The following is a 23204-nucleotide window of genomic DNA, read 5'->3' as shown; positions in this document are numbered from 1 at the left end:
GTTGACCACCTGTGGAGTGGAGGACGACATTCGAGACGTTTATACTCCCATGGGCGTGTGGCCTTAACTGTGTGGGGCGGGGGCGTATCCCTTGCTTACCTATACGACCCCCGCCCCCGATTGGTTTGTCACCGATTGGCTGATCACCGCATGGCTGACGAACCTTCCCGCTTCACAAATGTTTCAAAATCAAGGAGCGCATCATCCGTGTGGCACGTTGCCACAACTATTCAAATTGGGGGTCGAAAGAACGAAAAACTAAAGGGAGGGAAGAAGGATCATATTACTCCCCCGCGTGCACACATCGTGTAATGGCAAAACTGCGGTTGCAAAGAGGTGTCACTGTGTTGTCACTGTGTGTGTGCGCGGCGGACTTGGGGCATATAACCGCTCGGGAGTCGCCTCTGCGTGGCCTCGCCTAGCTACAGAAAGACCTGCATGATGTCCCGCTCGATGAACGTCGCCAAGTCGCTCATGAAGGCAGCCGCGTGCGAGCCGTAAATGTGGCGGTGGTCGCAGGTCAGCGTCATCATCATGCCCCGCTGGATCTTCAGGTCTTCGAAGCTTTCAACGCTCCCAATGTTGGTGCCGACGGACAGGATGCACGACACGTTTGGGGGCAGTGTCGCGTCGAACTGGTAGGTGTTGAACATGCCCAGGTTGGAGATGTAGAAGTTGCTGCCCGTCATTTCGCCGGGAGTCAGCAGGCCCTGTTTGCCTTTCTCGACTAGCTTCTGCGTGGGGGAAAAAAAAAATTAGCAGCTTTTGCCTGAACAGTAGCGCTATTTTGTGAAAATCGCCTGAACAGTAGCTCTATTTTGTGAAAATCGCCTGAACAGGCAATACATTTTTGCGCAGTTGGAAGCTCCCAGTGCAACTTCTCACGAACCTTCCACTCGCCAGCCAGGGTATATATATCCGTCTTGTTAACCCGCTTGAGGACGGGCGTCAGGAGGGAGTTCTTCAATCCCAGGGCATTCCCAATGTGAACGTCTTCGTTAAGTAATATTTTTCCGTCCCCCTCATCGATGAAGGTTGAGTAAATGATGGGATGCTTCAGTAACACATTGGACACACACTTGCACAGGAGGACAGTCATGTTAATTTTATCCCTAACTTGCTCATACAGTTTTAGGAGAGCGTTTGTTTTTATAAAATGAGTGATGCGGAACACTGGAATGGATAGTGTTCGCATCATGTTGTTTTTGATTGCCTTTTGCACGTTGGTTAATTCAATTATTTTTGCCTTCGCGGTGGTCGCTCCTCCTGTGCGTTCCAGGTGTGAAACCACGTCTTCGTATGTTATGCGTCCAGGCACCTTGGGTCCTCTGTGTGAAGGGGAAGGGGTATATATATATGCATATATGTGCGTGCGTGTGTGTGTGAAACGTACGAGCGAGGGTCTATGTGTATATGCTTTTGTTAAACTCGTTGCTGGATTGGTGTGCCGATTTGCAGTTACTTAATGTCTGCTGGGGTTAGCTTGTTCTGTTCCATCATCTCCGCTGCGGAGGGCAGCACAATTGGGGCGTCTCTCCCTTTGGGGGGCGGCTGAAGGGGGGAGAAGTGGAAGGATTGGGCGAAATGGAAAAGGTGGACGAAATGGAACAGGTGGATCGAAAGGATACAGTGGGTAGAAGTAAATGGTTGCAAATCACAGCGAATCGAGGTGATGCCCGTTGCTACGCCACGTAACATCTGCGCAGTTTTTTATTTTCTCTCCCCTTTCCGTTCATACCGTGTCCCGCTTCTGATCTGTTGAGCCTTTCCCAGGTGTCCCATCGTCTTGCGAACTGCGCAGTTAAAGTTAAGTTGGTAAATAATGAGCACTCCGGGGTGCACACTTGGGTGTCTACTGTTCTCTCGTTCATTCTCACCTGAAGAAGTTCCCCGAAAGGTTGTTGTACTTATCGCAGTTTAGAAGGAGCCGCTCTTCCATGGTTCGCTTGTCGGAGGCGCTTTGAGGGGGGAGGGGTGGCAAGTGGGCGGCAAATGGGGCATCAGCCGGAGTGACAATTATCGTGGCACGTAGGAGGACGCACCACATAAGAGGACGCACCGCGCATGAGGACGCACCACGTGGGGGCCACCTCCCCGAGCCGAGCCCAACTCAAAACGGAGAGCAAGTCTATACCTCATGTTTTGCAGCAGAAGCTTTCCTTCCCGGGTGCCGCTGACGGCTTCCTGGTAGTGCCTCACAATGTTTTCTTCGTTTACGAGTTGGACGTCCCTGGGGGGGTAGCGGTGAAGTGATGGAGCGGCGAGGTGAAGAGAAGACGCGGTGAAGAGAAGGCACGGTGAGGAGAAGACGCGGCGAAGCGCAGACATGCTACACAGTTCCCTGTTAGTCTAACGGTGTTTGCTCTCCCTGTGGGGGGTCCTCTGCCTGGGGAAACGAAAAAGGGGGTGAAAATGAGCAGAAGGGGAGAAACACCAACAGGGCATGCCGCACCAACAGTAGATGCCTCACCAACAGTAGATGCCTCACCAACAGTAGATGCCTCACCAACAGTAGATGCCTCACCAACAGCGCATGTACCCACCGTGCGGGCCGTACCTCTCTGGGGGAGATGATCGCCACCGGTTTGTCCAAATCTGCGAACTGTCCTTCTTCGATGAATATTTGTTTAACGATGCCTACGGGGTTCCAATATGGCAAAGGGGAGGGAAGCAGCAAAGGGGAGTGAAGTAGCGAAGGGGAGTGAGGCAGCAAAGGGGAGTGAGGCAGCAACGGGGTGGAGAAGAAAAATTTATTGCGAAAGAAGACGTGGTGCTCTCTCGAGTGGAAAAAAAAAATTATAACCGTTACAGGGACTCTCCACTTCGATGGTACTTTTATCGTCTTCAACGTGGAAAAGGATTTCGTCCTTGTGGATGTAATCATTTTTTTTGCGAGTCCATTTACTTATCCTCGCTCTGTTCCGTTTGCTACTTACGAAGGGGACAAATATTTTTTGATCACCTGTTTGTAGCTGTGCAGTCTGTGCGTGGGCTGAGTCTGTCACTGAGTCTGTCACGGAGTGTGCCTCTGAGTCTGTCACTGAGTCTGCCTCTATCCCTGTGGTGCTTCCCTGCGCGACGGCGTCTATCTGTTCCCCTTGCGAGCTCTCCCTCTCCCCGGTGGCTCCCGCGGGGGAGTCGTCACTACGAGCTTCCACTTCTTCGTCTTTCTCCGTGGTCAGAATGCCAAGGATGTCCCCGACCTTGGCTTCACTTCCATCTCCCATATGCTTCACGCGGAGGAAGCCTGCAAGGGGGCATTTCAGTATGTGTGTATTGGGGTGCACGTGGGATGGGTGGTTTACCCCTCAGCACCCCTCCCCCGCTTGGTCATTCACATAGGGGTTCATTTTTTTGATTTTTTCATTAGATGTTTTTGGTTTTTTGGTTTTTTGATTTTTTGATTTTTTCATTTTTTGATTTTTTTTTTGCAGGTTGGCCCATCTCTGCCTCTGGCGTACCCTCGTCGAAGGCCTCCACGTCCATGTCTGCTTTGTCACTTTCGACCGTCATAATGATGTCGCCGAGCTGAAGGTGGGAAAATGGGGGGAGGAGAGAGAGAGAGAGCAGTCCATTTGGGTGGACCCCCCCCCAAAATAAGGGGGAAGTCTCAGCATATAGGTGGGAAAATCGCATCACTCATTTACACATACGTTGACATACTCCCCAACGTCTTTGTTCCATTTGACGATTTTTCCTGATGTCATGGTACTTGAGAGGGCAGGCATTTTGATTTCAATCTGAGAGAAGATAGCCCCTTTTCTGTTTTTTATTTTGTTGTTAGGGGTAGGTGTCCTGGCATGGTTGAAAGTACTACTTATAAAGCCATGCTTGTTGGGGAGAGAAATGCAAGTAGAGATGCGCAGGGAGAGAATGAAGGGGAGCCAATGCAGGAGCATCGTGGGGGTGGCAGCGGGGTGGCAACGAGGAAGCAGTGCAGTAGCAGCGGGGTAGCAGTGCAGTAGCAGCGGGGTAGCAGCGCAGTAGCAACGCGGTAGCAACGAGGTAGCAGCGGCGTGGCAACAGATTCGTCCAAAAAAAAGGGTGATACAGTATCCGCGGAGCGACCGAGAGAGTAGAGAGAAGGCTCGTAATCTTTGAGCCCTTCCAACAGGTGGTCAGTGACGTCGTCAAGAAAGGAACGATAAAAAAAACTCCCTTTTGATAAGTACAAACAATTGGAGAGTAGCTTTTTGAGGGGGGGGGTGGTTTTGTTGGCAAATACAACCAGCGTATAGAGATACAATACACAAAAGGGGGTAACCACAAGAAGGCATTAAAAATGACAGTCATGAGATAGGCACAGGGAGAGTAGTATACACATTATTCGATGGGGGAGCAAGAACGAATGGTTGGAAAAAAAAAAAAAAAAAAAAAAATTTTTTTTTTGATGGCAACGGGAGAAGAAGCGGACGAGTGGGTTAATCCTCGTAACATCAGGTGGTGACTTCGTCCTTGGGGGGATCAGCGTCGTCGTTTGTCTTGATGTTGATTTGCTTCCTTTTCACGGTTCCTGCGAGGGGGTCGAATTGGGCATGCGAGTGTGAGGTGTGGAAGCGTGCGGAAGCGTGTTGATACGTGATGATACGTGATGATACGTGTTGGTGCGTGTGGAGGCGTGGGGGTTGCCGCGCACGTTACGACGCATGTTGCGACGCGCAGATCGGGGCGGCCCAGAATGGCGCGGGGGCGCGGTGAGGCAAGGGGAGGAAGAAAAAAAATAAATAAAAAAAAGAGCAAATAAAAGGGGCAAAAAAAAAAAAACGTGGTGAAGAAGGCGAAACGAACTTCTCAACTGGCACATTCGAGAGAAGCTTCCATCTCAATGCGTAACACGTGTAAGAAGAACAGCGCGTGCGTGCAGGGTTATCCACGCTAGGGATGCAATCTGTTTCGCCGCTTCGCCGCTTCACCGCTTCACCGCTTCACCGCTTCTCCACTTCGACTGCTCACCTGATAGGTTAAACTCGCGCAGGAGGGCTCGCTTCTCCTTCTTGTTTTTCTTCGTCACCATACGGGTGTTCCTATTCAGCTCATCGATGTATTCCCCCGAGGGGAGCTCCACCTGGCGCGCACGCTTCTTCTGCTTGTGGAGTTTCTGACTGAACTGCGCCTCCACTTTTTTTTCTATGTCCTTTTGCATGAGATCCTGTGTGTGAAGGGGGAGGTGAGACAGAGAGGGGTTAGTAAAACGAGTGCACGATTGCTTCGTCGAGAGGGGTGCACAGAAACACGTGGCGATCAACACAAATCGGTGTGCATAGCGCGGCTAGTGGCCGTTTCGCAGAGCCAGCTGATCTGTCTCACCGTGAGGTAGGTGTAGAAGCGATGCAGAACCTTGCGCAGGAGGGCGACGGTCTGGTTCACGTTGATGCTTATCTCGTCTGATATTTCTTGGCAGTTTTTCTTTTGGAGGGACACAGCGTAGAGGATGGTATACTCCAGGAAGGTGAGCTGGATGGGGACCTTCCGGAAGAGAATTAAGTTAGCAACGGTCTGCATGAGGTACAGGATGTCCGAGAAGGGCTTAGACTCCATGACGAACCGCTTCAGTCGGCATATATCGTTGGGGTGAAAGAAATAAAAAAGGTTTTCATGGCTGAGTAGTTGGTCGTCATAAAAGCAGGCGTAGTGGTCCGCGTCGTCATCCTGGAAGGGGCCCTCCCGTAAGGAGAGCAATCCGTTCTCTACGCTTACTTCTTCTCCGTCGTCTCCTACTTCTTCCGCTTCTCCTGCTTCTTCCCCTTCTTCCCCTGCTTCCCCCCCCTTTGGCTTCCCCCTGGGGAGGAGGAGCTCGTCGCGCGTGGGACTAGCCAATATGATTGGGTTATTATGCAACAGATTGAACACAACGAACGACTCTAGCCGTTTGAAGGAGTAGGGGAGCAAGCTGCAGAAGCTACGAACGAAGTCAAGGTAGAAGTTCGTAAATATTTTTTTGAGATTTTGATTTAGATGTCTTAACATGAGTAGACTGAACTCTCCTGTTATTTCGTTCCTCTGCTGCTTGAGGTAAACGGGGATGAAGCTGTTTTTTTGCCAAAAGATGAGCAGCCCCTTGGTCAGTCCGAAGCAAGTGCCCACGTAGTCGACGTGGCTGAGCTGCTTGTCGAAGAAGATGCGCGCATCTGCCCCGTCCCCGTCCCCGTCCACGTCCCCGCCCCGTTCACCACTTCCTCCACTGCAGCGGTACAGAATGACGTTCTCCCTGTAGGGCGCGGCAGCCTCCCGAGCCGGCCCATTGTACAGGCTGTAGTAGTCGAGGAGCTTCCTTAAGAACTGCGAGCCGTAATTCAAGTTTTGTATGGACGGGTGGACAGAGATGCGCACCACCCTTATTCCTATGTAGCTGTAGAAGTAGTAATCGAAGTGCTCGCTGACTAGGTAGGGCATCAGGTTGCCTTCGAATTCGTTGGGCAGCGGGTGCTTCGCCGCGGCGGGGGCTCCCGTTTGTCCGCTTGTGGTGCAGCCATCTGAGAGGTCCCTCTGTTTGGAGTCCTCATTTAGGCCCTGGTCAGAATTTCTTTCGCCATTTCTTTGGCCATTCCTTTCGCCATTTCTTTGGCCATCCCTCTCGCCACTCCTCTCGCCATTCCTCTCACTTTGCTTCTGCACTCCTTTCACGATATCCTGCAGCTTGACCAGGCGTCTCCCCGCGCGTGGGTTTACAATACCATCGATGGCGCAATGCAGCACTCCGTATATATCCAGTTCATCCACTGCCTCCGGGGAGAGGTTGTTACAGTCTACGTTTCCACTAAGCAAGACAAACAAGTGGTGCTGTTGAGAATCCAGAATCATGATTAAGTCATTTGGTGTATTCTTATAATGCGAAGTAACAAAAAGTGTCATGATTTTTCTGAGCAAATTTTCACTCGTTTTGCTGAAATGCTTGAATATGTTTTTATTTACAAAGTAGAGCTGACAGTTGGTAGGAGAGCAGAGTGAGTTTCTGAGTTTGAATGGTTCGTTGCAATTAAGACAGAGGAAGTTATTTAGCCATGCCTCTACCTGGTCGTTGTAACTGTACCTTATAGGTGTGTCCAAAGATACATCGATGAATGCTCTCTCGAAGTAGAGTCTCTTCATTTGCTTAAACTCCTGATACGTCAACTGGGTAACAAATTTTTTCTTTAACTGTTTGAGCAACTTAAATATGAAGGTCTTTCCTGTCCCTTCGTAACCGTTAAGAGTAGTCGACAGGATAGTAATCTCCCCTTTGATTTTCCCTTTTAAAATATCAATAGGAATACAAGCAGCTTCATCTATGATCATCAGTTCTGAGTTGATCATTTCATCCTCCAGGATGTCGAAGTATCGAATTCTTTGCTTTATATTACTTAGGTTATGTATATCCTTAAAAAATATTATCTCTTTTAGCTTGCTTTGGTTGTAGACTCTCTCGTAATGTGTGAACTCTTTGTATCCGAGAAGGTGGAGTCCTTGGTCAATAAAATCATATATGGTTTGCATTCCGTCTTTGTTTCCGGAGCAAAGAATCAGGTTGGTGTAGTTGAAGTAGATACTTAGGGCGATTAGTAACCCCAGCGTGGCGGACTTCCCCCTTCCTCGGTTGGCTAGCAGACTGATGAGCACTTCCTTTAGCTGTCTTTTCTTCTCATCGTCATTGCGTAGCAACTTGCACATGTTGAGCAGGACCTCCAGCTGGTCGATGCTCAGGCAGATCCGCAGGAGGTTCATGATGGGTCTGTCCAGGAAGGAGTACGGGTTGGCGTCTGCCTCCGTCCCGGAGTTTGCAATTTGTTTGGCGGGTTCTCTGCCGTCCTCCCTGCCGGTTTGTTTGGCCGCCTCCCTGCCGATTTGTTTGGCCGCCTCCCTGCCGATTTGTTTGGCCGCCTCCCTGCCGGTTTGTTTGGCCGCCTCCCTGCCGGTTTGTTTGGCCGCCTCCCTGCCGGCCTCCCTGCCGACTTCCTTGCTGTCTTCTTCCCCCGCCGCGCAAACCCGCGCGGAGTACAAGAAGCGGCGGCGCTCCTCCGCCCTCTTCTCGTTTTCCTCGCAAATGGCTTCCAACTCAGCCAACCTCTCCCGTAGTTCCTCTTTATCAGGGCACAAGTGCCCCCCCAACGTGGCCACACGAAAGGTACTCACACTAACATCTCCTTGTTGTGACTCTCCTACCACCACCTTCTTCACTTCCAAGTGATTCTCATTCAAGGGTAAGATATTCATTTCGTCATCAATAAACATAGCATTGCGACACTGATTCAGGGAAAGAAAAAATCTCGTTATGTAATTATTGTGAATGGTGGAAATACCACTCTGTGTGTATTTCTTATGACAGTTTAGGGTTAAGTTGTAGATGTTCTTCACATCGTCTAGTTTATTTAAGAGGAAGAGGATGATTCCTCCTCCGATTACTGTCTCTATGCACCTACATAAAATATTTGGTGTTATGTAGGAGAAGTCCTGAAGAACACACATGGAGTAGGTCTTCCCTAATACCTTTTTCGTCTCGTTGTAGAAGCAGAATCGAATATATGCACTTTTTAGAAACGTATCAAAATTGTTATCGATGGTTGTGTCAAAGGTACCTTTTTTTATTTTTTTCTTCATTTCTTTAAATCGTTTTTTTTTGCTTGTGGAGAAATCCAGCTTTTTCTTATAACACCAAAGTATGTTGTGTGTCCTGCTAGCTAACCGATTCAACAGGAAATAAAAATTCACCACAACGTTTTTTCCCTGGTCTCCTATCACCAGGAACATACTCCGCTGCCCTAGTGCTACATTGTTCTCTACTAGGGCCTTGATTCGTCCGTCCACTTTTTTCTTCATCGAGGAAGAAGCGGGTGAAGTGGTTGCTCGGTGGGGTATGCCACTACTTCGGTGGGGTATGCCACTACGTCGGTGGGGTATGCCACTACGTCGGTCGGAAAACTCGCTTGCAACTGGACCGCAGATCGCTCGCAACTCCCTCACAACTCGGCGGGAGCTCCCTACCGACTTATTGCCCACGGCTGGCTCTGACAAATACTACGGGTGAGGGAGCGCCCTGCAGTGCAGCATGTATGCGGGGGGGTTCACCAAGGGGAAGAAGCTCCACTCAGCGTCGGCCACTCAGCGGTAGCTACTCTGTCGGGGGGTAGGGCAAGTACCCAAAGGGAAGAAAACCAACAAACTGGTCCGAAAAGAAAACAACCCACGAAACGCAGTAAAGAAATATTTAACACGTCGAATGGGTAACCTTGTAGAAAAAAAAAAAAAGAAAAAAAATCTTACAAGGGAGAAAAAATATGCGAGTTAATATAAGCGGCAAATAAAATGACATCTCATTGGTAGAGTACCAGCTTAAAAAAAAAAAAAAAAACAAAACGTTGGTCAAGTTGGTGAAGCTGGTGAAGCTGGCGAAGCTGGCCGAGTTTGTTCCGCCCCAGTCGGCGCAGCATGCTCGCATGTAGGTATATATTGCCATTGCCGTTGCTATTATTACTATTTATTTTGTTTTATTTTGTTTTTATTTTTTTTCCCAAATGAGTGGCGCCCAACACGAGCTACATCCCCTCCAAACGACTCAGATCCGCGGAGCAACTGCTCACCGTTTGAGGAAGGCCATTTTTCTGAAGGGCCAACTTTTTTGGCTAGCTCCCGCGCGCGCTGAGGGGCGAGCCGCCGCACCGTAAACTGGGCTTGGTGGTGCCCTCCTTTTCAAGGGAGGGAAATCGGGCAGCTGCGCAATGGTCCACTAGCGCAGGCACATGTAATGGTTCACCTGGGCAGGCACATGTAATGGTTCACCTGGGCAGGCACATGTAATGGTTCACCTGGGCAGGCACATGTAATGGTCCACTCCGGCAGGCACATGTGATGATCCTCTCCGCTTCTGTGCCACCCCTCACGGCTAGAACGGAGAGAAGAACCCCGACGGGGGGAAGGTCCGGTCGAACAGGTGCACCAGCACCTTGTGGCTGCGGAACATAAAGGGGACGTTAATGTCCTTTCGCGGCTGGCGGTGGTACAAGTCGTACACGTCCTTGTTGAGCACGATGAGGTTGTTCACGTGAACCACTGCGCGTCGGTCAGGGCGACTGAATTGGGGCGCGCCTTCCTCTGCTTCATCTGTGAGGTTCTGCTGATTCGGCTTTTTTGGCTCGTCCTCTTCGCTTAGTTTGTGTCCCCCCGTCTTCGAAGCCACGACGTAGTCGAGCAGCTCCAAGCTGCTGTAGCAGCCTTGTCCTGGGTCCCTCTCGAAAGCCCCACACAACCATAATACTTTTTCTGCCCCGCGCAAGGCCATAAGAATGCTGTTTAACGTGCGGCGTCCGACATCGTGCGAGCAGACTCGGACTCGTTGGGGGGGGGAAGCGGTTTGTTCTGTTGGAGGAGGATCCACAGGAATGGGTACTACGTCTTCGCCGTCGTTTCGTTTTCCTTCTTTGCCGTTTCGTTCTCCTTCTTTGTCGCTTCGTTCTCCTTCCTTGCCGTTTCGTTCTCCTTCCTTGCCGTTTCGTTCTCCTTCTTTGCCGTTTCGTTCTCCTTCTTTGCCGTTTCGTTCTCCTTCTTTGCCGCTTCGTTCTCCTACTTCTCCCCCCTTTATGGCTCCCATTTCTCCCTGGTATGGTTTCCCCTCACAGCTGTGATTTCCCTGGGGTAGGTCCCCCCCCTTGAGAGCTTCACTCGTCAAGCTGTCCATGTCTAGATTGGCCAATCGGTGTGCATACGTGCGAAGGAACTTCCTCCTACTGGCCTGTATCATTTGGTTGTAATTTTTGTGGGGGAATCGGCAGTACACGGAGAGGTGGGTGTTTGTCGAGGTGGTGCTCCGGAGGAGGGGGCTGGTCGAGGTGGTACTCCGGAGGAGGGTGCTTGTCGAGGTGGTGCTCCGGAGGGTGGATTCACTCAGGTGTAGGATCACATCATGGGGGAAGTGTAGCTTGATTTGGTACCTATCACACAGCTGTAGGATGTTAAATAGGTTGACTTTGAGCAGGAGGAGTAGGCGTTCTGGGAATTGCTCCACGTTGACAAAGTCGAGTTGGAGAAAGCGGGAAGAAGAAGAAGGGCGGCGGTCCATCTCGGGGGTGACGCCAGCGCAGGGGCAATACCCCCCGGTAGAGTTGTCTCCATCTACGCGGAGATAAGGCTGCTTGATACGCCCCCCTTGTCGTTCTCCCCCCTGTCGTTCTCCCCCCTGTCGTTCTCCCCCCCGTCGTTCTCCCCCCTGTCGTTTTTTCCCCCCTTCGCACCACCGCCCACGCAACGAACCCGAGTCAAACATAAAAAAGAGAAACAAAAAAAACAGCTGCCCACACACGTACACATCAGACACCTTCATGCAAATGGCTAAGTTGAGAAGCTTCAGCCACTGTATCATTTCGGCCAAGTTGGAGAAATCCAAAACGTCGTTTTTTGTGTTCGGTGATATGATCCATAGGTACTTGGGGGATGCCGCATGTGGAGGTGTGGGATTCTCTTTCCCAATAAGTGGGTCTTCCTGTCGCATGGTAGTTGAGTGCTTCTCCTCTCCCTGCTCGAATGGACCCACGTCATAGTTGCACGGGAGCGGGATCTTCCCAAATAGGTTATCCTTACAGGAAATGTCTCCCTGTTCGTCCACGTAGTGCACTATCTTTCGCATTGCCTCTAAGAGGCGATCTCGGTTCCTCAACACAAAATAATCATACAAAAAATAACTTCCCTGTCTTTCTTGTCGGTGCAGTTTATCCACCCGTTCCACAGATATGAGATTGCACACGAAGGGGAGGAGGTTAACCATTTTGGTAGCTACCATCCCCACGTGCACTTTTACTCCCTCCGGCATGTGGAAGCGGTTTTTCCTGTCTGCTTCTTCCACGTGGTAATCTAGAATATACGTGGTGGGGGCTAAAATTTCGAACAGCTTCTCGAGGTGGTGCTTCGTGCAGGGGTGTCGTTTTCTTTCAGTTGACTCATCATCAGTATGATCCTCATTTTGGCCTACTGTTCCCTCCGCGGGGGGTCTTCCTGTTCTATGGGTTATACTTCCCTGACGTGTTGTGTCTTTTTTTTCCCCTTTGGAATTTTTTTTTTTCTGCTTCTTCGCTGTGGCCTCTACCGAGCTCTTCATCTTCCCCGTCGCAGTTTTTTTCTTCATCAGTGTGAGGGGGTCATCCGTGGAGGGTACATCAGTCGAGGGTACATCCGTGGTGAGCGCATCACTGGTCAGTACATCCGTGGTGACTGCACCCGTGGTGAGTGCCCCCGCGGTGGGAAAAAATGCGGACGGGTTACCCGCTTGACCCACCTGCGCACTTCCCAACTGACTCTCCACCCTCCCCACTAACCACCCGCAGTGCCACTCATACACTGCCCTCGCAAACACCTTCCTGTCCGCGACAAAAACGATGTTCCCCTTTGTATCCCCCCCCTGGGGTGGTTCCTCCTCCCCACTTTCGCCAAAAAAAAAACAACTCGCGTAATCTTCATCAGCTTGAAAATTTTTGAAGAAGTCTGCCTCCTCCCCCGGGGGTGTTTCTCCAGCCCCGCCATCAATTGTGCAGGTGGCATCGTCACGAGCATCATGCGTAGGCATACCTCGCACTTCGTCACGAGTATCATGCGTAGGCATACCTCGCACCTCGTCAGGAGCGTCCTTCTTGACACTGCCCCGCTGAGCGAGAATCGCTTCGCATACCCGCGAGACGTCTTCTCCCCCCTGCACGAAATGCAACGCGTAGTGTGTCTTTCCCTGCGATGAGAGAAAAGCCCTCACGTAGGGAAACACGAAGGAGTGGAACACCGCCTTGAGGGAGAAGTCCCCCGAGGGGGGGGAGGAGGTGCCCTCGCCATCGTCCTTGCTATCGCCATCGTCCTTGTCATCGCCATCGCCATCCCCCCCTACGTTCACATCCACAAACATAATCACATTTCTAACCCCCCGTCGTATGCACAGAAAGGCGGAGGAGAGGAAATAAAAAATGGCTTCCTTGACATGGTTCACTTGGTGATTCCATTGGTGATTCCGTTGGTGACTCTGTTGGTGATTCCATTGGCGATTCTGTTGATGATTATGTTGGCGACTCTCACCGTTCGATCTGTACAGGTCGTGAACGAACCCAACTATGTAACGCAGCAGGGGTGCATTGGTTTGGATAAAAACAGTTACTTCCTCTGCTGGGAGGTGATCCGATGTCTTCTCCCTCAGCATAGCCATCCGGACGAACCCAATTATTTCAAAATATCGACGCAGGTAGAAGGAGTGGAACTTGGTCAGTAGAGCTTGCTCGAGAGCCATGTGTAGGAGAGTAGCGAAGTAGGTTTTCCTCCAGACACTAGGGAAGCTCCTCAGAAGGGAATTAAAAAAGGTGTCCTTGGCGAATGCTATATCGTGTTGATCTATATCGGGAGGTGACTCTCCTCCTTTGCCTCCTCTTGAAATTTTTTTTCCTCGTTTAGATGTATGACTGGGGTAGTGTTCATTCTCATGTGCGAGAGTGGGAAGAACCTTGTTGTGTTCACCCAAGGGAGGGATCTCCTTCCCTTCATTACCTCCGTGCATACTAACGTGCGATTTTACCAAAGTTATTACGTACTGTTTAACTGCTTCGTGAAATGATTCACTTACGTTTTTTTTGATGGAGTCATCGATGCTGGGTCCGCTACTGGGTCCGCTACTGATGGAGGTACCCCTACATGGAGAACTCCTCGTGGGGGGGTTCTCTCCTTTCTCTCCTCGGTTGGGTGAACTCCCTTCTGAGGGGATTTCTACTAAAGGATGTGCAAATTTCACAAGGCTATTCTTCATAGAGTGAGCCATCTCACGGGTAGGCTCTCCATCATGGTTATCAAAACGGCTAGCTGATGTGATGGCTCTTCCCTTGGTGTAAAAAAGGAAGCTCTTCAGGCGATTCTTTAGGGATGCCCCTTCGTGTCTGCTGTCCTTCGTATGAGCAAAGTTGGCATAAGGTGAGCAGTCTCCTGATGAGGCATTCCCCCGCAACTGGGTCGCTCCCCTGCACAACTGGGTCTCCCCCCCCCACAACTCAGTCGCAACCCCCTCGCGAAAAGAATCCACCTGAAGCGAAACGTCTCTCTCAAAAACCCGTTGGTGACACAAGTACCTAATGGTAAGGGCCCCAAATGTATTCACGAAGAAGTGAAAAAAAAAAGTCAAGCTTATTGACTTTTTCTCCCCCGGCTTTATGTACCCTACATTGGGGGAAATCACCAGAGTGTAGTTTTTGTGCTCATCGAAGAAGAAATAACCCCTTTGTCTTAACACATCATTTTGTAGATAAATTTTTTTTTTATACGAAATGGAGAAAACTATTATGCTGGACGATGTGTTATGGAGCTCGATCGAGTTGGGGATGACTTTCCTTCCTCGGTTGTGTATTCGTATGACGTGTTTGCTCGTTCGCAGGGGGTGGTCACTAACAGGGGGGTGGTCATTCGAAGGGGATTGGTCATTCGCAGGGGGGTGGTCACTCACAGGGGGGTCCACCTTACGGTCATGGATGGGGTGAGGGGAGAGAGTACTGTCCTCTATGTTGCTTTGGGTGAGCAGTGCCTGCTCATCCGCAGGTCCCACCTCCGCCATGTCGACCCGCCTCCCCTGCACGATGAAGCCACTGTCCAACGGAATGGCAAAATTTTTCAAAACGAACTCGAGGTTGCTTTTAATTTTGCTGATTATCTTCCCCTGGTAGAGTTCCTTCTTCAAATCTTTGTTCGTGACGTAGGGATCGTTTTCTTCCTCATCTGTGGGGTTCTCTCGTTGGTTGGATTTTCCACGAGTGGGGAGATCCCTCTCCATCGGAGCTCCATTTTGAATTGCCCCCCCTTCGAACACCTTCTCGAATATGTCCCTATTTCCTTTGCAAACCCCCCCTTCTTTATGATTCACCTTTTTCACTGCATCTTTAAATCTGATACTTTCACTTTCGGTTCGCAGATTCTCCGTCCAATTGACTTTTTTTTTCTCTTCTTTATTGAGGTGCTCAATGAGGGTGTTCAACTGAGGGAAGGACAAACAACGGGACGTGACCAACAGATGTGTGCTTTTTTTTTTTTTTTTTTTTGGAGGGGGTCACCCTGGAGGGTCACTTGCATGCTGCATCGATCTACTCCTTTGCGATGTACTCCTTTGCGATGTACTCCTTTGCGATGTACTCCTTTGCGATGTACTCCTTTGCGATACACTCCTTTGCGATATACTCCTTCGCGATCGGAGTCGCCCTTTGCCACGCGTTACTTCGTTCCGCTCCCGGTACTTCTCCCCCTGGTCGGCCAGCGTTTCCCGCTTCTTCGTCCGTTCCTTTATCAGCTGTCTTTGTCTGTCCCACTTGTTCTTCACGTCCTCGAACTTTCGCAGCACCTGGCATTCGAAGGGGAGGCGCAAGAGGCGGGTGGACACACGGGTCGGGTTGAGCAGCGGTCCCAAGGGGATTCTCCTTCCCCTGCACCCCCCGTTTGGTCGTTCTTTTTGCCTATCGTTTGGCCCATTTTTTCTGCGGCTTTTCCCCCCCTTTAGTTACCCGCTCCTCCCGCGTAGCCTTCATCTCCTCCGCGGCCACGATTTTTTTCGTTCGTCTTTTTTTCTCCTCCATGGTAGACAGGGGTCCACGGGAGGGGGGCTGAGAAGGTGGGTCCCCAAAAAAAAAAAAAGGGTCTCACGCTGGTGGGTTAGTTAAGGTGTCCTCACCGCTTCTTCCCCCATGGCGTGCTTCATTTCAGCAGTGCTGCTGTGCATCCATCTCCGATGTGACGTTTTTCTTTTTTCTCCTTGCTCAAAAGGGTCACTCTTAAGGGAGAGCTTTTGCCTGTGCATGGAGCATACTCGCGTTTTTCCTCTCCCCGTGTGCACATCGCGGGGGGTGCAATTTCGCGGGGGATGCAACTTCGCGGACGCGGCATTACGGCTTGGTCACTCCAGTTAGGCCTCCTCCCCGCGGGTGCATGAAGATGGCACCCATTGGGGAGACACCTCCCTTCGGTTAAGCAGCGAAGGGCTCTCCCGGGAAGCTCTTCCTTGCCTGCTTTATTTTGCCTTTACTTTTGCCTCGCTCCTCACGCGTCCGTAAGGAACTTCCGGTAAAGGTCGTCATTCGGGTAGGCGTCGAGGGAGGAGTTACTACGGACGATGTAGGGGGGAGGGATGCCAGGCGTGTAATCAAAGAAGGCAGGGAAATTCCCACTATCGAAATGCTCATGAGGATAAAGAAAAAGATTTTCCAAATCGTAAACATCTCGCAACTCTTTAGTGACTACATGTACTTTGAGAGGACCACAGTGAGCAATAATCCAGTCATCAAATTTGTTACAGTAGCAGTAGGCTACTTTAGAAATGAATGGTATTTCTAGGTCTACAAAAACTCTGCTAATTAATTTCCCCACTCTTTTATTATGTCTAGGTGTTTCTCCTGTACACAGAATCAGAAACATACCGATATCTCTCCGTCCACACTTGTCCAAATCGATTACTTTGATATTTTTCACCTTTTCATGCTTCAGGATAAAGACGATCTGTTCGATGGTGGGCATGACTCCCTTCTCCAATTCGACACTGTCATCTGCTTCACTGCTACCTTCGTCACCGTTTGATTCCCCTTCATCATCTTCGTGGTCAAACAGGTAATTCTCCTTCTGCCTCACGATCGGGTCCGTCACCTGGGTGTGATAATAATCTTCTTCAGCTTCTTTCCCCTGATTTGACTGTCCCCCAAAGTGAGGGTTATTCCCTCCATCCAGTTTCATCCTCCTTTCGTTGTACTGCTTCATACTCTCTGCTATCAGCTTCTCCTTGTTTTCTTCGTAAAATCTCTGTGCAGGGGTTAACCCTTGGTAGTTTTTCTCCCTTGTGCGTTGCTCCCGTTTTGGTTTCTCCTCGAGGGGTGGTCTATACCGTTGCTGTGCGTCGTCTCTCCTTTTGCAGGTGTCCCCTTGGCTGGCTCGCCTTTCCCCACCCTTCGCTTGGCCGTCGCCCACTCGTTGCTCTGCTGCTGCTCCGACCGCTCCGACTGCCGCTGCCCATCCTGCCGCTCCCCCTCCTGCCGCTCCCCCTCCTGCCGCTCCCCTTGCTGCTCCCCCTCCTTCTACTTCTTCCCCCGTTCCCATTTGGAGTCGCCCCCTCGCTGTGCACTCATCCCCTCCGAGCTGCCTAAATGTGTAATAGTCAATCGTTTCCTGGATGAAGCTTTTCACATCGACATTCTTAAAGTACCTCATGTTTTTGTAGAATTCGCCTTCTCTGTGTAGATCGTCTTTGTTTTCTTCCTCTGTTTGTTTTACCTCCCCCCAGGGGATGTTCTCATTCCGAAGGATTCTCTCGTCAATGTTAATTATTTCCACTCGATCGTCATCGCTGTCCTGGTTACACACGTATTCACTTGTTCCCCCGTCCAGGGGTCCCACTCTTTCGCTTTCTTTCAGCTTGTCGAAAATTCTGTTATGGTCCCCAATGTATCTCCTCGCGAAGGAGAGCGGCGCACAGATTGGGAACCTCCTCACGAACATGCTCAGTGGAGGGCAGGCACAAAAAAATAAAAGAGAACAAGCATACCTTTATGTGGGCAAAACGAGTAGGTGAAAGCGCCGTCTGTTTGTTCTCTCGCGATGATTTATACAGCCTTTTTTTTTTTTTTTTTTTTTTTGTTCAGGTGAAAAAAGGGTTGCCGCCCCTCTAGGTGGGTATAATTTTGCAAAAATTGCCTGACTTGTTCAGAAAAAAAACAATTTTTTTTTTTCTTTTTTTTTTGCGCCTTCATGGTGGAAGCAGTTTGCACAGCAGTTTGCACAGCCGTTCGTTTAGCCGCTCGTTTAGCCGCTCGTTCAGCCGCTCGTTCAGCCGCTCGTTCAGTCGCCCGTTCAGCCGCTCGTTCAGTCGCCCGTTCAGCCGCTCGTTCAGTCGCCCGTTCAGCCGCTCGTTCAGTCGCCCGTTCAGCCGCCCGTTCAGCCGCCAGTCTTCCCATCTGTTCACTTACTCACCTGTGGCCCCCCTTGGCGCTCCCAACACAGCGGCGTTTCCCCCGGTTTCACAAAATGCGAGCGACCGCACTTCTCCCCTCCAGCCGCGGGGTTGCCAGCCGAACGGGCCGCAAGCATGTCGTTCATCTATAGGAGGGCGGCGCAAATGCTGTCGAGGTGCGCGCAGGGAGGGGGCATCAAGGAGGTTCTGCATGAGAAGGAGGACCCGTCGATCAAGAAGGTGAGCAAACCGGTGAGGCGGTAAAGCGGTAAAGCGCCGAAGCGGTAAAGTGGTAAAGCGCCGAAGCGGTGAAGCGATGGGCCGCCCTCCGTTGCATATAACCGCGCCGCATCGTTGCTTCCCACCTCTCTCCGCATCGCGCCGCGTCACACCGCGTCACATCACACCGCGTCACATCACACCGCGTCACATCACACCGCGTCACATCACACCGCGTCACGTCACATCACATCGCGTCACCCCATTTGCCCGCCCCTCCACAGCTCTACTTCATCCTGCACAAGGCTCTGGAAGACTTGGACATCCTGAACCACGTGTACGCGGAGCACCTGTCTAAGTGTTGCAAGAATAAATTCCTGGGCATCGTGCTGCTGTGCGTGTTCGTGCAGAGGAGCAAAATCGACGGGGGGGGGAAGTTAAAAAGGGAAATACTGAAAAGGCAGAAGGAGATTCTCCACCTCTACGACTGTTTGAAGCAGAAAAAGGAGAGTAAAAATGAAACTCAAAAAAAAAAACAGCTAGCCAAATATTTTATCATATATGACCAGGACAAAAACAGCGACTCCTTGAACAAACTAAAGGAACTCCTTCCCCTGGAGGAGGACGAGGATGTAGAAGATCTCTACAAAATCGAAAGTGATAAGTTAAGCACTCTCATTGCTACCCCCATGTATCAGCAGCACAATGTGAGAATAATCGATAAGACATCCTGCCTAGTTGTGCAAGCGGGAAATATCAAACAGGGAATGGTCATCGTGGATGTCTGCTCAGCACCGGGAAGCAAAGCCATATATACCCTCACGCTGCTAAAGGAGAAGGGTTACCTTGTGTGCATCGAGAAGGATAAAAAAAGGTGCATCACTCTACTACAGGAGATCATGAAGCAGAATCGGGAGTACGACGGTATCTACTTGGATGAAAAATTCTCGGAGGAAAATAAATTAACCCTAACGGAAAAGAATTTTTTTGCTAAGCATAGAGGTACGAGTTCTTACTATATAAAACACCGACGTAGCGAGATGGTCGTCAAGGTTTTTAATGTGGATTTTTTCGAGTTAAATGCTGATCAGTTTTCGTCGCTCGGGAAGGTGGACGTGGTGTTCGTTGACCCCTCCTGTTCGTCTAGCGGCATGCCGGACTTTGCGCACAAGGAGAGCATGCGCCGGGTGTTCCTCCCCGGGGGGGAAGACTCCAAAGGTGGGCGGCACAGGGAAGGAGGTGCCAAAGGTGGGCGGCACAGTGAAGGAGGTGCCAAAGGTGGGCGGCACAGTGAAGGAGGTACCAAAGGTGGGCGGCACAGTGAAGGAGGTGCCAAAGGTGGGCAGCACAGCGAGGGGGGCACCGAAGGTAGGCGGCACAGCGAGGGGGGAGACCTCCCTCCGGACGAGCCAACCCCGACTCGCGACTTCTACGATGACGTGGCGGAGGGAAGAATACCAAAGGCCCCCCCGCCGTTTCAAGACAAAGTGGACAGACTAGCCGAGTTTCAAAAAAAAATTTTAAACCACGCACTGGCCACGCTGAAGACAGCCGACACGTTTGTATATTCTACGTGTTCCTTCTTTGAAGAAGAGAATGAGAAGGTTGTCGAGTCTGTGTTGCAGTCGAATCCGGGGTTTCGTTTAGAGAAGGCAGGCAAGGAGAAGTTTCTGTTTAATCGCGGGGGGTCAGTCGTCTCGAGCCAGTGCGTGCGCACCTTCCCAGACCTGCATGCTTGCAGGGGGATTTTCGTCTCGAAGTTGCGTCGGCATGATAGTTCGTCGGAAGGGTCCCCGTTTTGTACAGCACCCCGTAACGATTGACTGCTATTATGTTACGCTTTGAATTGTTCCCCGTCAGGGTGGGGGGCAGCCCCATCGGTTGTGTGGTCAAGCCGGTTAGTGCACCGCTACTCCGGTTAGTATACCGCTACACCAGTTGGTACACCGCTACACCAGTTGGTACACCGCTACACCAGTTGGTACACCGCTACACCAGTTGGTACACCGCTACACCTGTTAGTGCACCTCCTCACACACCGCTACACCCGTTAGTGCACCTCCTCACACACCGCTACACCCGTTAGTGCACCTCCTCACACACCGCTACACCCGTTAGTGCACCTCCTCACACACCGCTACACCCGTTAGTGAACCCCCTCACACACCGCTTCTCTCAGCGCGCATCTTCTCAACGCGTGCGCTATACTTGGCGATGTCCTCGGACCTGGGCTGGTAAATCTCGCTGGACGCGTTCCAAAGAGTCAAGGCACCATCCGAGTCCGCCGCAAGCAACTTCCTCCCGTCACACGACCAAGCAATTTTATTTGTCGATTTTGCCTGAACAGTCATATCGAAATAAGAGCAGTCCAGCTCGAAACACATGTTCCAAATTTTTATGTTCCCATTACTACTGCAGGTGGCGAAAATGGCTGGATGCACGGGGTTCCATTTCACATCCATTAGGTAGTCATCGAAGCAGTCAAAGACGTAGAGTGCGTTTTGGGGTTCCTTTATACTTAGCAGCTTGCAGGACCAATCGACAGAACAGGTTAGGATGAGATCGTTGTGGTCATCCGGGACTCCCTCAATGAGAGGATGGAATTGAGCAGCTGTTAAGGGACCATGATGGATGTTATAAAATTCAGTGATGCCTACCTTGGTGCCATGTATTTGTGCTTGAAATAGGGTTCCATCATCGGCTCCACCATAGAGAGTGTTTATTTCTCCTTCCTGAAAGGAGAAGCAACAGCATGACACTTCCTTGTTGGTTCTCTTCAAGTCAATCGTATCCGATGGGTAAGTAAACATACTTAATGACCAATTGCATAACCTCCCATCAGTGTCCGCCGTAACCAAATTGTTTGCATTCAACGTGCCAATAACTTCTGCACAATATATGGGATGAAAATGACCTTGCGGAGTCAGGTACGTTTTTTGTACTGGTTTTTGGCTAGCTCGTATATCCCACAAAACGACGTTTCCTGTGTATGTTCCTCCTATGATTAGATGCGGGTTGAACTTGTTAAAGACGGAGGTACATACAGCTGCCTCGGAGGTGAATACATACTCGGGTCGATTTTTCATTGTACTGTTCCAGACTAGGACATAACCATCGGGGTCGGTATAGTTACTCGTTGTGGACAATCCGTAGGAAGCTAGAAAGAGTTCACTGTAAAGGTTGGACGTCCTCACATCTGTTATGGGTCTTCCATTTGTATACTTTTTACAGGAATAAGTATTCACAAACTTCATCCTTTCTGCACTCTCCGTTTCTCCTGTTATATCCTTGGCTGCAAAGTCGAAGGTGGCATTGAGGACGTCTTGCTCTCCCAGGGACCGCTCCACGATTTTAGAGCTGTGTTCTAAGAAGGAGAGAAATCCTTTGCTGCGTAGGAGGAGGTCAGCTTGGTTGGGGTCTTTCCCCTGTGGGGGGGCTCCTTCTGTTACTACTCCACCATCGGGGGAAGTACCCCCCATAGCTATACCCTTTTTCAAAACAGCGTCCTTCTTGCCCAACTTGGTTGTACAGAAGTTCCCCGATTTGAAGTCCCCTCCTTCCCCATGGGGTTGGCCATTCGAGAGGAGAGAAGCAAACTTCTCACGCCGCTTCTTTCCATTTCGCGAGTGGTAAAGAGGCAGAGTGGCCTCATCTGTAAGGAGGATGTTCACCTGAATGGACTTGTCAAAGTGGCTCACAGTTTTTTTCTCTATGTGTATGGCCTTCTCCTCAGTCGGCGCTTTGCCAATTTTGAAGTTGAAATTTTTTGCTGAGGGTTTTTTTTTTTTAGGAAGAGAAAATTGTTCTGTTCTGCGTATTCCTCCAGCGGGTTTGCGCTGAGGTTCTCCGTGGCGTAGAGGCTCTCCTTGGCGATGTTGTCACTGAGTAGGTGGTGGCTCTGGTTGTTCTCCGTGTGGGACGTCTCTTCGTTGCCTCCGTCCAGCTGCTCCTGCAGCGCGTCCATGCTTCGCTCCTCCCTCTCAATCGATTCGAGGAAGCTTTTCAACATGCTGTCAGGGTCGGGGTAGTCCCCCCCCTGGCTGTGCCGTCCCTTTGCGGTGGTAAGAAACCCATTTTCGCTCTCGCTGCGTAACTGCTCTAGGTACTTTTTATTTTCCTCCAGCTTGAGTCTCTGCTCGTTCAGTTTGTTTTGCAGGTGTTCCCTTTCCTCCTCGTCCATCGGCTTGAGGAGGTCTGGCTCGTCCGTGCTTCCCATGTTTGTCCGCTGTGCTGTCGTTGGCAGGGAGTTCCGCGTTGCTGCGTTGCTGCGTGGCAGCGTCGCTTCGTCACTTCGTCGCTGAGCCGAGGTTTCACCGCTAGGCCGCCTCTCTCATTGATGACCTATGCGGGGTGGCTATTTGGTGTAGCCGCGGCGAAATGCGCCTTTGGGAGGGCACTCTCCTGTATGTACACACACGCGCAAAAAAAAAAAAGAAGCAAACAGGTACTCAGTGTGTGCAAGTGTGCGCACAAGTACAGGTACGCGAATATTCCCGCAGAGGCATGCCCGCGAGCAACTGCGGTATGGCCCTACAAAATGCGCAGAGGGGCATGTCTACGGGGGCCCTTTGGAATGGAACAGCTTTTTTCTCTGTCCAATTCTCTGCAACAGTTGAAAAGAACAAAGTGGCCAAAAAAAAAAAAAAAATTCCTCACATTTTACCTTGCATGGTCAGGTAAATTTTGTATGCAAAAAAAGGTTAGGAAAAAAAAAAAAAAAAACCCATATGTGCTCAAAACTAAGCAACGATAAGAGTGAACAAACCGTGTAGTTAGAGCAATTTTATGTGTGGGCACACATGTAGGGGCAGAGTGGACATCCTTCATTTTCTTCTACTTCCCCTACGTCTCTTCTTTTGTATTTTTTTTTAACTCGAAAGGGCAATCTGTTCGCAGCGCACTCTGCGTGAGTGGCCCTTTTTCCAAGCTGGTGAGCAGCCAAGGTAAGCTTTCCCGTGTGCAAAAAAAAAAAAAGGAAAGCATATGCTAACAAATTAACGGACGATTGAAACGGACGAGGGAAGAGAAGGGACCCACCACAGTGGGGGTACCAACCAGTGACACACTTTACAACTCTTGGTGGAGC

At 50.5% G+C, this 23204-nt stretch overlaps 6 protein-coding genes across 6 annotated transcripts; 1 reads left to right on the top strand and 5 right to left on the bottom strand.

The window, feature by feature from the left end:
* Positions 1-422: 422 nt before the first annotated feature.
* Positions 423-3728, bottom strand: PCYB_061510 (dihydrolipoamide acetyltransferase). The gene is made up of 10 exons (XM_004221318.1): positions 3654-3728; positions 3367-3528; positions 2804-3227; positions 2544-2637; positions 2135-2230; positions 1878-1958; positions 1739-1793; positions 1459-1551; positions 890-1198; positions 423-734 (listed from the first exon to the last, which is right to left on the bottom strand). Exons 3-8 carry the CDS (start codon positions 3225-3227, stop codon positions 1459-1461), a joined length of 843 nt encoding a protein of 280 aa, XP_004221366.1. The 5' UTR covers positions 3367-3528; positions 3654-3728; the 3' UTR covers positions 423-734; positions 890-1198.
* A 708-nt stretch (positions 3729-4436) lies between these two features.
* On the bottom strand, positions 4437-8793 carry PCYB_061500 (ATPase; the record flags this gene model as incomplete). The annotated part of the gene is made up of 3 exons (XM_004221317.1): positions 4437-4513; positions 4954-5149; positions 5308-8793. 3 exons carry the CDS (start codon positions 8791-8793, stop codon positions 4437-4439), a joined length of 3759 nt encoding a protein of 1252 aa, XP_004221365.1.
* Positions 8794-11395: 2602 nt separating this feature from the next.
* Positions 11396-14437, bottom strand: PCYB_061490 (hypothetical protein; the record flags this gene model as incomplete). The annotated part of the gene is made up of 1 exon (XM_004221316.1): positions 11396-14437. A coding segment is annotated over one exon (3042 nt), but the record flags the coding sequence as incomplete, so codon positions are not given.
* Positions 14438-16002: 1565 nt separating this feature from the next.
* On the bottom strand, positions 16003-17448 carry PCYB_061480 (hypothetical protein; the record flags this gene model as incomplete). The annotated part of the gene is made up of 2 exons (XM_004221315.1): positions 16003-16755; positions 17032-17448. The coding sequence occupies 2 exons, from the start codon at positions 17446-17448 to the stop codon at positions 16003-16005; spliced, it is 1170 nt and encodes a 389-aa protein (XP_004221363.1).
* A 954-nt stretch (positions 17449-18402) lies between these two features.
* On the top strand, positions 18403-19894 carry PCYB_061470 (hypothetical protein; the record flags this gene model as incomplete). Its single annotated transcript, XM_004221314.1, has 1 exon — positions 18403-19894. A coding segment is annotated over one exon (1492 nt), but the record flags the coding sequence as incomplete, so codon positions are not given.
* Positions 19895-20283: 389 nt separating this feature from the next.
* PCYB_061460 (cytoplasmic dynein intermediate chain) lies at positions 20284-21983 on the bottom strand (the record flags this gene model as incomplete). The annotated part of the gene is made up of 1 exon (XM_004221313.1): positions 20284-21983. A coding segment is annotated over one exon (1698 nt), but the record flags the coding sequence as incomplete, so codon positions are not given.
* Between the last annotated feature and the right edge of the window lie 1221 nt (positions 21984-23204).

The sequence above is a fragment of the Plasmodium cynomolgi genome, chromosome 6 (assembly GCF_000321355.1).
Source record: "Plasmodium cynomolgi strain B DNA, chromosome 6, whole genome shotgun sequence".
Taxonomy (NCBI): Eukaryota; Apicomplexa; class Aconoidasida; order Haemosporida; family Plasmodiidae; genus Plasmodium; species Plasmodium cynomolgi.
The sequence above is the reverse complement of the archived record's forward strand: the minus strand, read 5'-3'. Positions and strand labels throughout refer to the sequence as shown.